Below are 14,344 nucleotides of genomic sequence, written 5' to 3'. Positions count from 1 at the left end.
CCACGGGCCTTGGTGCATTTGTACTCTTTTGTGTCTATCTTACCACTTTATCTCTCCTTGTTTTCCATCCACTTAGGCCCGTGGTGGAAAGTAACTAAATACAATAACTAGAGTACTTCACTTAAGTGCAATTTGTATTTCAATTTTTGAAGTATTGTCCAATATATTTTGATTTCACTTCATTTCAGAGTGAAATACTGTAGTTTTTACTACACTATATGTATTTATAGTTACACAATTACTTTGCAGATCAAGATTTTACATGTAAAATATATGATCAGTTCGTATGGTGCATTTGTAGGCTACCACTTTAACTGTGGTGTCTGTCTTGCCACTTTATTTCTCCTTTCTTTCCATCCGCTTTGCCGGTGGTGGAAAGTAACTAAATATAGTAACTCAAGTGCAATTTTGAGATGGTTGTATTTCGATTTGAGAAGTATTGTCCTATATATTTGACTTCACTACATATCAGTGTAAAATACTGTACTTTTTATTGCACATTTATTCTACAGTTATAGTTACAAGTTACTGTGCAGATTAAGATTTTACATGTTAAATATATGATCACTTTATATAATATGGTACATTTCTATAGATTCAATTACAATTGCAAAAAATATTCAAGTAATATGATAAATATAAGACTCCAAATGATGCCATTTCGCATAATAAGTACTTTTACTTTTGATATTTTTTCCATGCTTAGAAAGAAATAGAACAATTGACACTGGGTTAGGACACAGACAGAAAGTTGAAAAAAACCCCCAGATGTGTCATATTGAGGCCTTACATGAGTACATAATCTTACTTTCACATGCCATATCTAGAGCCAATTCAGACCACAATCTTTACTGGATTATTGTTGTACTGCTTCAAACTGGTCTGTTTCAAAACAGACTTGTATCCAAAATAACTTCAAAGCTGAGACAAAGTGGCTTTGCCTTTACACACTCCTGACACTTTGACTATTGGATTTCTTAATGTGATTTTTCTTGCTTTTAAAAAAAAGAAGGTTTCAATGTTCAAGTACTCTACGTAAGTACAGTTTTGAGGAACTTGGGTAACATTTCACTTTAAGCCCCCCTATTCAGCATACATAAACAGTATAGAAACATTTACTGGCGCAGCCTCAGATCTTCAGGCAGGGCACTTCTGGCTGTTCCTGAGTCACGGCTCAAGAATTAAGGTGACCGGGCTTTGCAGTCAAGGCCCCTCAGCTCTGGAACTCCCTGCATAAAGATCTGACACGTGCAGAATCAGTGACATCTTTTATATCACTTCTCAAAATCGTCTATTTTTAAAAGGACCTTCTTTAATTGATTACATACTGTTTTATTTTCATCATGTCTTATCTGCTCTGTTACTACTGTTGTTTTCATTGTTTTTTATTTTATATTTGGAGTATTTGATTCCAATTTATTTTTGTTTTAGTTTAATTATCTGATTTTACTGCCTAATTATTTATCAATAAATGGTTTATCACATACTGTAATGTAGTTATGAGTGGAAATAAGAACAAGTTTAAGTGTTTATTAATGAACTGTAATTGTCAGCAATTATAATTTCCTCTGTGACAACATCTTTTAAAGTAGTCTGAAAACGGAAAAAAAAACTCTTGTTGATCTGACAATTACTGTAAAATGAACCTTTAACCAACCATTTTGCTCAGACACAGCCAGACTATATTATTGTTTGACATTTAAATGTGAGTGACACTGATTTTTTTCAGCCTAGTGCTTGTAAAAACCAAACCGGCTCACTGAGTAGCTGGGTTTATCCCTGCACAGTCATATCTCAGTGGCATCACGCCAACTTCAGCCACCCACAAACATCACCAAAACAAATCAGATCTCCCTTACTAACTTCTTTCATGCCTTTTAAAGAGCAACATATACCCGGCAGCACCGGTGCAGTGTGGGTGAGAGGTGTACAGTGTCACTGGCTCAGCTCTCCTGCTCTGCGTCTCCCTTCAGAATCACTGATTCTCATCAAGTCAGCAGCACTGCAGCACCGACAGCTGTGTATGCGGTGAAGACAGACAGGGAGAAAATAAAGAGAGAGCTTTTTTGTACATGAAGATGAGTCTGTACTGAAACTTCTAATATATGTTTATCATCTGCTGCAGTTCGATCTGAGGAAAGGGTGACAAATAATAAACTGCATTCATATGCTCCAAAGCTGCCGCAAACCTGCCAGTTTTGAATGACTTTGATTTGAACCCCACCACAACCTCTCTGTCTTTCTCTCCATTGTATCCCCCTGAGTATTAGTGTGTGATGTCATCTTAGCTTTGAAGATACAGTCCGTGTGTATAATAGATTGGTGAGCAGCCTGGATTTTCTGCAAGATGTTCTCTATGCCTGATTATCGATTGTGAAGCAGCTTTCTTGCACACACCACTGTTCTTCTCAATCTCACTTTCACATACCGCCTAATAAGTTACACAGGTCATATGCTCCAATACACACACATATACACATGCACGCCATGGCTAATGAACAATTGGCATGGCTGGCTGATAATTATTGAGGAAAATATCACAGGGTCCCATGATACAATGCCTCATGAAACTGATTGCAAAAGAATGACTTGGGAAAGGACAAACCCATGCAGTGTAAACATGCACGTAGTGTTTGTGTATGTGTAGTGAGAGACAAGCGGAAGAAATCAATTAAATGAATTAATTGAATATCAAGACGCAATTTTCTTGCACTGCATTATGTCAAATCTGAATGGTGAGAATAACATTTTGCTGACATGGACTTAACCATGGGAAAAAACACCCATAATGACACCATTACATGTGATAGAACTGGGCGTTTTCCCAAAAAGACTTAAAATAATAAACATCTATTAACCCAGTTGTGGAAGATCACATCTTCCTCTTGCTCCTTAACTACATCACTTGCATAAAGGAGTTTTAGAGTTTTACCAGTCTGTTATTTGTGGACAAATTTAGCAAACATCAACAGAAATCCTCTAAAGAACTATCCATAGTCCAGTCTGCATCCCCTGACACTCACGTGCTGTTGTACTTTTAGAAAGCTAATATAATTATCCAAATTTGATTTCAGCTTTAAATGCACATCAATGTTTGGGACCTTTGATGTAGAGCTTGCTCACATTCACTGCTTGTGTAATGGTGCCCAACAACAGTTTGGCCTAAATATTGATCCAGGATCGGTTTCTGTGGACCTGAAAGACAACGTTAGGGTGTTCTGATTTGTGATTGGACTCTCAAGGTGTCGCTCAAATCCCTGTTGAGACATTTGCATAAGGAGGAGACTATAAATAAGTAATGGTTTAGGAAACGCCTTCCCAGGCGCACTCCGCTGATGCAGTTGGGACAAGAGCTACACCGACCGAGCTATTGTCTGAAGAGATAGAAGCACGATGTCTTACAGATCAGCTCCACATTCTTCGTACAAAAAGATGTTTGGCGGGGAGAGGACCGCGATCAGGAGCGGCTACTCTAGCCGTCAGTACTCCAGCCCGGTGCGCACCTCCCGGGTATCTTTCGGGCTCTCCTCCGCCCCGACCATCTACGCAACGAAGACCCACAGGCTCCGGAGCAGCTCGGCCATGCCCCGGCTGGCCTCCGAGAACTTGGACTTCTCCTTGTCCGACGCCATAAACAGCGAATTCATAACGAACCGCACCAACGAGAAAGCGCAGATGCAGTCGCTCAATGACCGCTTCGCCAGCTACATCGATAAAGTCCGATTCTTGGAGCAGCAGAACAAGATCCTGCTGGCGGAGTTGGAGCAACTGCGGGGCAAAGGCACGTCCCGGGTGGGAGATCTGTACGAGGACGAGATGCGGGAGCTGAGGCGCCAGGTGGACCAACTCACCAACGAGAGGGCCCGGGTGGAGGTTCACCGCGACAACCTGGCAGACGACATCGACAGGCTGAGAGAGAAGTAGGAGGCGTGGCACTTAACCTTTCTCTGTTGATATGTGATGTTATTATAGAAACTGTTTTTGCTTTTCTTAGAAATATATGCATGTTTCTTTAAACTTGGCCTAGATTTACGCATAGACAAGATTTTAATCCAGTTAGAAATGTTTGCAAGGCACTGCGCAAAACCTCATCTTGTGCTGCCAAAGCTTTGTGTCTGATTTAAGTTTGTTATCCACTCAAAGGTTTTCATGCGTGAACAAGAAGTGGGAGCAGAAAGGGCAAACAAAACTGGGGAGGCACAGAAAAGGGGCCAGTGGCTGCTAAAAAAACTGCTTTTTTTCTGTCATTGCAGGTTGCAGGATGAGATATCCCAGCGGGAGGAGGCTGAGGCAAACATGCAGAGCTTCAGACAGGTACAGTATGACTCATCTCATGACATAAAGTTAAGATCGACTTTGTAAAACTGCTGTACCCCATGTCATATGTTTTGTAATAGATGTGGCAAACAAGAATTACAGCTTTTTGTCAAAGAGAGTGATAATAGGGAATCTGCTTTAGTTTTCAACAGCAGATGATGCTGATGACTCCTAAGCCCTCCTCTGCCCCACCTGCCCTGCTTTTCCTAGTTAAATAGGGGTTTAAAACTTTAAATTGCTGACAACTGATGTCAGAGAGATTAGATAAACCTTAATTATCTCTACGTTCCTGACTTGTCCGGTGTAACTGTCCCTTTCTCTCCTAGGTGATCTCTATCTAATTATTGTTCATGAGCTGGAGAGACAGGAATGCACTCTTCTGATGGCACAACAGCAGATTCTATCCATGATCCAAAATAGCTGTAGAGCGGAACTGACCCTAGCCTGGTACAAAAGGCCAAGTTGTGGCTGTTGAGTTAAATCAGGCCTGCAATGAGAGGAGATCTTTTTAAGTCTGACTGGTCACACTGAATGAGCTGGACACAAGCACAACAGTGTGGACCCAATGTGGTTATCAGAGCGAGAAGGCAAGCCACCATGTGATCCGGCTGTCTCATTCTGGGAGAGCATCAGCATATAAAGATCTCACTCGTTATGGTCTTGTCAGAGATGGTGAACAATGACATGATGATGTATCATTCAGATGGTTTCAAATGGGTTTCATTGTCCAACAGAAGACAAAAAAACCCCATCAAAGTGCATTTGCAAATTTGCAGACATACATGAGTAAAAGCGATGATGTGCTTTTCAGTGCACGCAGTAAGTTATCAATACATTGCACAACCATGACCTTGTTTATATGAATGACAGGAAGGAAGTCCCTGTGGCATGCCACCGTGGCACACAGACAACAATGCAGTGCCCGCAGCCGGTACTCACTCAGGCAGTCAGTCACTCTTCCAGCCCAGGGCCTGTTTGGGAAACCCTGCTGAATAGCGCACTTTGTTTGTGGCATTAGAGCAGGGCAAAGCTGCTTCATTTGCTGATACCTCAATTACCAGCCTGCCAACGCCCTGACAAAGCACAGCGGTGTGGTGCCACAGTGAGTGTGTATGTACAAGAGACAGAATAAAATAAAAAAAAAGAATGAGATATTTTGAACACAAGAGAATCTTTTTACAATGTAGCACAACACACTGAATTCAGTTATAAAATAGTATCATACAATAATTATCGTATCTTAAACCACAGTAACAGAGTTTTCAGTGGAGGAATTGGATTTCTACTAAATGAAACAGCTGAGGTTAAGAATGCAGTTAGCTAATATTAAATGGGATTAAGGACCTTTTGGATAATACTTTGTGGTTCTGGTTGTTGTACAGTGCACCCTTTATTAAATCAATGTCATTTATACAGGGATGGAAACGGTCTCACTACATTTTCTCGACCTTTTCCCAGAGACTGCCAAGGAGGCAGTTATAGTGATTGATTTGGTTGTTTTATTGTATTTAAACACTTGAAACACTTACCAATTTGTCTGTGATGTAGTTGACGAGCACGATGGAGTGTGTCCAGCACATTAAAATCACGAGAAAACACCTACTCGCCATGTGCGATGACACGCCATGTGTCTACAGTTGTTTTTATTGGATGCATGTGTTTGTGACCTTGTAAGGACTGCACAATGGGCCATTTTGTGTACGTGGGTGTTGTGCGCCTGTACTCCATGTGAAAGAGCTTTTTTTTTCTGTGTCAGCAAACACGTAATGCATAATTCATGTCACCTTCACAAGTCACCTTATTAAGAGTCAAATTCACGGCACAGGATGTGGACAATGCTGCCCTCGCCAGACTGGACCTGGAGCGGAAGGTGGAGTCACTCCAGGAGGAAATCAACTTCCTCAAGAAGCTGCATGATGAGGTAAGCTTCCTCTTTTGTGGCTAAAGCTCAGTTTGCTGTGAAAACACTGCACATGCATTGCCTAATAAGCTGAAGGCAGCCTCATAAAACTGGGCCAAATCATTTTCAGCATTTGTTAATCTGATCAGAGTACCAATTGGTAGTGTTCAGTGCATTACAGAAACTCTAATACAGCCATGAAACACATAAAAAGTATACAAAAGGACACAAGACAGACTCTTAATTTATATTGTCCAACTCATTGCACTTTAGCAAGCTGAAACAAATTATTAAAAATATTTGTACGTACCAATTCTATTGTTTCTATTTCAGGAAATGCTGGAACTGCAGGGCCAGATCCAGCAGCAACAGCATGTGCAGGTGGACATGGAAATGGCTAAACCCGACCTGACAGCGGCTTTGAGGGACGTGCGTCTGCAGTATGAGAACCTGGCCTCCAAAAATATCCATGAATCTGAGGAATGGTACAAGTCCAAGGTTAGGATTTTACACAAATTTGGAGACTATTTAACCCATGTAATTTAAGAATTTTTAAGATATTCTATATATAATCCCACAATCTGCACATTTTAGATCAATAGAATTTAAAGCTGCTATAATCAATGTTTTATGTTAAAAATGGATCTTATGACAACTTGTATGTGAAAGGTGTTGCATGTAGAGTAGTGAGGAACCAACAGAGAATTATCACCCGACTTTGCAGTTCTACTCAGCCTTGTAGCACATTTCAGCTCGTTATTTTGATTTTCCAGCATGCAACTTTTCTGTTTGTTCACTCAATGCCCTCATCAATGCTGTTTTCCACAAAAAAAGCTCTGATAAACCCACTCTCCGTTCAGCACCAAGTTTCAGACTTGCTCTTAAACTTGTGGAGTATTTAGAGGCTAAAGAGTCAGATATTTATTCATAGTAGAGACCAAGAAAAGAGCTAGAAGGATGGATATGCGTAAATAGGCTTCTGTTTGCTAACAATTCAAACATATCATGATTATTATATCATATTAACAGATAACATGCAAATGTTTAGTTGTGTTTGAAACAAGATTATATCTTGTTTCTGCTGCCCCCAGGTGGCAAAAAAGAATAATACAGGTTTAAATCATCATTTTCTCCAAAAAAACATTAAATCATCAGCTAAAAATCTGAAAAGCAGTGCAGTATAGTAGAATATTTCTTTCTGTATGACCTTTGAACATACCCACAGAAAGCAGCAACCAGAGTTTCAGTGAATGCAGCATTGCCTCAAAACTGCGTCAACCACTGCACTGCAGTGTAACGTCTGCAAGTCTGTTTTTGGCTAGATCTTTTATAATTTACACGCTTCACGCTATCTGCCACATTCACTTTCCCCCAAACTCTGACTCATCATTAATTGAACAGTTGAGTTCTCAGTTCTCTCTTCCTCTCTCTGTGTTTGTCACTGTGAATGCCAGTTTGCTGACCTCACCGAAGCTGCAGCCCGGAATAATGATGCTTTGAGAGTGGCCAAGCAGGAGGCTAATGACTATAGGCGCCAAGTTCAGGCGCTTACCTGTGAAGTGGATGCTCTTAAAGGAACTGTGAGTATGCAACATTATGTTAGATGTAAATCATAATGTTTTCAAACCATAAATTGAAGAAATAATGCTCAAAAAGTTCAAAACATAAACTTCATGTATTTGAATAATGGCATAGCAGTCAAATAAAAATATATCCAGGGAGGAATTTATTTTCACAGGTCACAGAGTAAAAAAATTATTCAGAATCAGTTATTTTCACTGCCTAAGTGTCATTTTGTTTCCTCTTGGCTGCTGTCCCAGAATGAGTCCTTGGAGCGCCAGATGAGAGAGATAGAGGAGAACTTCTCCCTGGAGACAGGCGGTTACCAGGACACCATCGGCCGCCTGGAGGAGGACATTCACAACATGAAGGATGAGATGGCCCGTCACCTCCGGGAGTACCAGGACCTCCTAAATGTCAAGATGGCCCTGGACATCGAGATTGCCACCTACAGGAAGCTGCTGGAAGGAGAGGAGAGCAGGTGACAACAAAAGTTTTGTGCATAAGGATTTAATACATTCAGCAATGATGCAGATATTGATTTGCAGTCTGTACTTTTAACATTTGCAGAATCTCCACCCCACTGCCAAACTTTTCATCTCTAAATCTGAGAGGTAGGATCACATTTTACAACTTGATTTTACAGCATTGATTGTTTTGTTGATTATATTGCAAGTTATTAACACACTATTTTTTTGGTCTTAGAAACGATGATTGATTCCAAACCTCACATTGAAACCACAACAACCAAGAAGGTCCTCATCAAGACCATTGAGACTAGGGATGGTCAGGTAGAGTCCACTTGAAGTGATTCACAATTGATGGAGTCATTTTCTAACGGTCACTTGAGTTCAGAAACACAAGTCTGCTCATCACCTTTTCTCTGTCCTCTACATCCTTGCTCAGGTGATCAACGAGTCAACCCAGAACCATGACGACATGGAGTGATAACATCTTTGTCTTTGCCAAACAACAAACAAAAGCAATACGAAGAAACATATTTCACTGGGGCTACAAGCAAGCAAACAAACCAACAACACACAAAAAGCAAACAGCTTCTAAAAGTGCCTTTCTATGTGATGATCCAGTAAGCTTGTTAGTTGACACAGACTGTATTACGCTTCCTCCTCTGCTGAAGGTATTATCTTTTGTCACATTTGTTTAGACCCAATAATGAAATCAGCACAACATAGACATCCTTACAGAGGTCTACAAAAATCTTTCTTTGTAACCAAAGTAGTATTTTTGATCGGTACAGCATGCACACTCCCAGGTATTCTGTATGCTAAGAGATGTCACGATTGCCTGTACGCAGCAATAAAAGACTGTAACTCAATACTGTGGACAATGTGTAATATTTTATGACACATTAACTACTATAATATAGTAGTGTAGTGCAATCAGGTAAAAGGATTTATCATTTTGGAAATAGAAGTTTTGCAAGTAATTCAGTTTTGCAGTCAGCTTTAAAATCCGTATTTTTTATCTGAATAAAGTAAGCTAAATGGAATTCAACCTCATTCATTTTGTTAGTCACACTGGTGCTTTTTCTACTGTGATCAGGTCAAAATGTCTTCAGTGAACAACGTCTATTCGGCGGGAGAGTTGTTTGCTATTTGGGCACTTAAACCATGGTCACAGCAATTATTTTGTCCGTTACATTTACATACACAAGCAAGAAAAAGTGTTAGAAACTCCTCTCAATATAATGTAATCCAGTTTGACACCACCACAAACTGGGCTCCTAAAAATTTAATTTACAGGATTAAATCAACATCTCTGACATGACTGCAACATTTACAAAGAAGATTTATTTGCAGTACTGTTCTACCGGACTGCATTATGTTGTGCAGGTATAATGAAAAACTGGTAACTCAGTGTACAGTGTCACGCTTCTAGTTTTTATAACCTTTCTGGCCAGAAAAGTGCAATATCGGTGAATCCCATTGCATCCTAGGTACATAACTAGAGTATGAGTCAGGTCAGTTTTATTTATAAAGCCCAGAATTATATATCTTAAATACAGTTGACAGGAAAACGGGAAATCTCAGAAAGAGCAACACAGGAGAGATCCCTCCTTCACAACTAACAGACATGCCAATATATTTTATTATATAGTAGTGTAAACAGACTTTATATACTGCTATGTAATAACATCTATCATCATGTCTGTTTGTTTTATAAATAATTAAGATATAATATAGTATAGTATATATAAAGCAAACAGGTTGTACTAGAGGAATGACAATATAGATAAATTACAATATTGAGTAAATTCAGTTTTAATTATTGATACTATGATTTTTTTTAGATGGGATTGTTTTATCACCGCTTTTACCCATGTCAAGAATGAGCTCAGAAAAACAAATTGAATTTCATGCCAACTGTGCAAACTTCATTTGCTGATTAAAGCTCAATAACAGCTACTAAATTAAGCCTGAGGGGAAACTGTTTTGTCAGCAATATAATAAGCAAATATTAAATGTAATCAGATTTGAAAAATCACCATGAAAACATGATCTGTCACAGGTCATTTGTTCAAAATAATATCAAAATACTTGCATAAACATTAATGCTGCACAATGAGTACTGCACTGTACTTAGTACAAATTTGAGGTATTTTACTTGAGTATTTCCATTTTATACTACTTTATACTTCTAGTCCAATAGGCTACATTTCAGAATGAAATATTGTACTTTTGTATTTTTCAGATTATGAGTTAACATGTAGCTAATATGATTTGTTTATAAAATATAATATATCCCAATGAGATCTAATATGGCAGTATGGAAAGTAAGAGAAGCTTTGATCAGAATAAGTCTGTAAAATAAGGATATCCCTGTCTTGTAGATAAAGGCTATTAATGCAATTCTGACTGACACATGATCAAATGTTCTGAATTTACTGACAGCATGCTGTATTTGACTGCCACCTGTCGGTGATTAATGTCAATTGAACTATCTCCTCTGGTAGGTCAGAAGATTAGAAGTAGCCAAACTTCATTAAATCACGTTTTAATTTCACTCGGGTCAAATCTCGCGAGTGTTTATCCTAGAAGCTTTAAAAGCGTGATTTTATCCTAGGGAATCTACCTGTGTTTTTGGTTCATAAGCAATATTATTTTACGTCAGTGCAGGGTGGATGTCTGTTCATTTTAATAATCCCGGATACTTGCCGGTTAATTACTGTCGCTTGTTTTCGCCGGTGTGCCCCGAGAGATCAGTGTGTTTGTTTGTCGACAGAGCAACTTTCTCCATGTGACGCGTCTGTCGGTGGAAAGAGAAATCGAGGGAGACGCCGGCAGAAATGATCCGTGTAAACTGTTTTTCTATTCTTTAATCGTTTTCATATCTTGCTCCTGTTAACTTTGCTAAAAATGAAGTTTCTAGATAAAAGTTTGTGAATGACAGTAGCGAATAATGTTTTTTTAAGCGCTTAGTTAGTTGGCTGTGGTGAGAAGAACAAAAATGGAGTCAAGTTTCAACAGGTTTTTGAATAAAATGAAAGGTAAACTCAGAGTAACCGCTTCCGAGTGAGGCTTTCGACCTTTTTTTCTTTTCTTTTTTTTTTTTTTTTTTTGGTGATGGGCTCGGTGACTTCTGCTCTAACAAGAACAAGAAACGCGTTGGTGAAAGTGGGTTCAGAGCCGGAGAGTCATGACCCGGAGAGGAGCCAGTCCGCACCTGAATCGGACCGGGCCAGGAAGAAGAGCGCACGGTTCAACGTCTCGAGCCAAACCGGACGGCCGAGTTCCCGCCAGTCGCTGTCCGAGGTCCTGAGCAGGCAAGACTCCGACGGAGCCAAACAAACATCGAAGAAAAAGACTCCTGAAGGTTCACCGAGCGGTGAGTGGAACAATTACTGAGCATTTACAGGAAGAAAAGGTCTTTTTAAATCCATTCATTTAATGTTTATTTGCTAGTTTGCAATGCCCATCCCTAGATGAGACTCAACAAGACTGCACAAGACATAAAACTCAACAATACATATACATTTCCAGTCAAAGGTTGTAGACACACTTTCTCATTCAAGGGAATGGGAAGGTGGGTCCAAACTTTTGACTGATACTGAAGCTACATACATTAAAGGAAAAAACTCAACAAGAAAATACAAAGAAAACAGCACAAGACTCAAACACGTATCATAAAACGACTTTTCAATTTGTGTCATAGAAGTTACCCACCTGTTGCAATAATGCCCATTTTTCAGCTAAATGCATCAATAAGCTATAATGAATATAATTAAATTGTGATTTGGCAAGAATCTTTAGCAGGAATTAAACATGCTGGAAGAAGTATTCAGATGTTTTACTTCAGTAAAAGTAGCAGCAGGCTTACCACACTGTAGAAATACCAATAAGGAAGTCTTGCATTCAGAATTTTAAGGTACTAACAAAAAAGTACTTCATTTAGTTAGTCATGTTGTTTATTGTGTCACACGCACATCAAAAGTGCTGTTGCAGTGGTGAAATATTTGTCAAACAAGAACGTAAATTCTTACTTATAACTTAACAGTCAAAACAAAGAACTTAATGTCCAGTTACAGCTCCTCCGGTTTTTATTTACAATCTTCCACCTAGAAGAACTCATCAGAAATGAACATTTTACAAAATAGTGCAATCCTTAAATCATCATATAACAAGCAGCTCACCTAAATCACATAACAAAGCATTTTGTCTTAAGGGAGACCATTAAACCTACCTGTTTCTATAAATAATGGTAATGTACCTGAACATAAACAGTGCACCTAGAGAACTTTGATTAAATGTTTTCATGAGATGATACGCAATATGTATTCAGAGTATCAGAGGTAGAGCACTCATTGGACATCAGTATGGCTAATGTCAGTGTTAAATTGCTTTATCATATGTTATGTAATCAGATTAGTACTAATAAAATACTATATATTCAGCATTTTAAGGTTGAAGCGTATTGAGGTGGAGCAGATTTTAATCTTATATAGCTACTACTGGGTAGATTACTGTAATCCTTCACTATGTATCACTTCATAAACTCGTCATGGGTTTTCTGTGAGTAACCTTAATCTGGAAAGTAACAATAGCTGATCAACACCTTCTCAAAGTGGAAATACTCAAATAAAATGCAAGACTCTCAAAATTGTACTCAAAAAGTACAGCACTTAAGTACATTTACTTTCCACCACTGACATGCAGAGAACTTGCATGTTTTTTTTCAACATCTGAAGGTCATATAGTGAAAACTATACTAAACTATTATCATGGAAATAGGTGAGTGGCCTTTCAGTAGGCCAGTTTAGGATGATTAGGGATTTTTTTTGTAATTTAACTTTTTCTCTAAACATTTCTCAGTTTTTAAGAGCATTCTGGTCTCAAATACAGCTGTTCTGTTATTTCATACCGCACGTCTCTGTGGGTCGGTTAATGGATTTATGTGTAGATGAGAGCGACTGGTCACTTCAGAGGATTACTGTGAATGTGCTACTGAAAAAAGGTGTTCACTGAATGAATGCTGAGCTCTTTGAAGACCAGCCTCAATGCAGCATATCTCCACAAGCGAAGCATGTCTTTGATCCGTGAGGTGACCCCCAGACTGAAATAAACCAAAATAACAGTCCTATTAATTCTAAATTAGTGTTTCTCAAAGGAAGGCACGACGTTTGGCTGTATTTTAACAGTCCAGTTTCTCTGTGAACATTAACTGAGCCCAATTTAAATTTGTGCTACAGCTAATGTGGAAGTTCACTTATGCATCAATTTCATCCCTGAAACTGATTAAATGTTTTCTTACAATTTGGTCTTTTATGTTATTCTGTGGCGAACTGAGTCATTTCATCCTGTTTGTCTTCATCTCTCTCCATTGCTGTTGCTTCTAGTTCCAACTCCCTGCATATCTGTCCCAGAGGAACATGCCTCTCCCTGGCTGACTCCTAAAATACCATCTGTACTGTGCGTTTCCATGACCGTATGACAGCGTAGACTCCCGTTGAGTTTCCTCCCACGTCCCCAGTGATGTTCATGTGTGTAAGGGAGTCTCCTCCTTAACTCCCAGCTGACTCCACGCTCATCTCCTTCCTCCTGAGGAACAAAACACAGACACCTTCCTCCCGATCAGCTTATCTGGTTGGGTCCCTTCAGTGTCAGACAGTCCCAACGGTGAACAGATTTCAACTACTGCTTACTTCTGAAGTTAAGAGACTGCAGAAAAAAGTCAGATATCAGCTCTAACAACTTTAGACCATGGCACTTACAAGAGCTGTCATGCCAAATGAGACTATACACCCACACAATTAAGATTAATAGATCATTTTAGGCAATTTTATACCCTGCCAAGGTTGTTTCAGCTGTCCAGAATAAACGCCCAGTGTAGCAGGAGCTTTATGGGAAATGTCTTATCTAGGAAATACAGTCAGGTGTAAATATAGCTACTAACCTACTGGAGTGATTCTGTAATAATAGTGATGTTGAAGAGCTGCAATTACCTTGCTGTTGATTGCATTGCTGGCACAAGAAGGTCATATTCAGGGAGTTTCCTGTGGCGTTCAAGAAGCTGAAGTCACTCTGGTAGCGTATATTAATCATACTGGAA

The 14,344-nt window shown here is 39.2% G+C and overlaps 2 protein-coding genes across 3 annotated transcripts in view; both read left to right on the top strand.

Annotated features, from left to right (window-relative positions):
• The first annotated feature begins 3,307 nt into the window (after positions 1–3,307).
• Positions 3,308–9,113, top strand: viml (vimentin like). The gene is made up of 9 exons (XM_067606233.1): positions 3,308–3,920; positions 4,254–4,314; positions 6,143–6,238; positions 6,551–6,715; positions 7,672–7,797; positions 8,038–8,258; positions 8,348–8,391; positions 8,483–8,568; positions 8,684–9,113. Exons 1-9 carry the CDS (start codon positions 3,394–3,396, stop codon positions 8,723–8,725), a joined length of 1,368 nt encoding a protein of 455 aa, XP_067462334.1. The 5' UTR covers positions 3,308–3,393; the 3' UTR covers positions 8,726–9,113.
• Positions 9,114–10,837: 1,724 nt separating this feature from the next.
• pde1cb (phosphodiesterase 1C, calmodulin-dependent b) overlaps positions 10,838–14,344 on the top strand; it is a 109,154-nt gene continuing 105,647 nt past the window's right edge. For both annotated transcript variants that reach the window (XM_067606223.1, XM_067606222.1), the window contains exon 1: positions 10,838–11,623. In XM_067606223.1, coding sequence (XP_067462324.1) covers positions 11,362–11,623 — 262 coding nt within the window. In that variant the 5' untranslated portion in view covers positions 10,838–11,361. The remainder of the gene's footprint in view (positions 11,624–14,344) is intronic.

This window comes from Thunnus thynnus, chromosome 12 (genome assembly GCF_963924715.1).
Source record: "Thunnus thynnus chromosome 12, fThuThy2.1, whole genome shotgun sequence".
Classification (NCBI taxonomy): Eukaryota; Metazoa; Chordata; class Actinopteri; order Scombriformes; family Scombridae; genus Thunnus; species Thunnus thynnus.
Note: the sequence above shows the minus strand (reverse complement) of the source record. Positions and strands in the feature narration are given on the sequence as shown.

Coding starts and splice junctions, on each gene's coding strand:
- viml (XM_067606233.1), top strand. CDS start 3,394: ATGTCTTACAGATCAGCTCCACATTCTTCGTACAAAAAGATGTTTGGC. Junction 3,921..4,253: donor ATCGACAGGCTGAGAGAGAA/GTAGGAGGCGTG, acceptor CTGTCATTGCAG/GTTGCAGGATGAGATATCCC. Junction 8,569..8,683: donor TTGAGACTAGGGATGGTCAG/GTAGAGTCCACT, acceptor ATCCTTGCTCAG/GTGATCAACGAGTCAACCCA.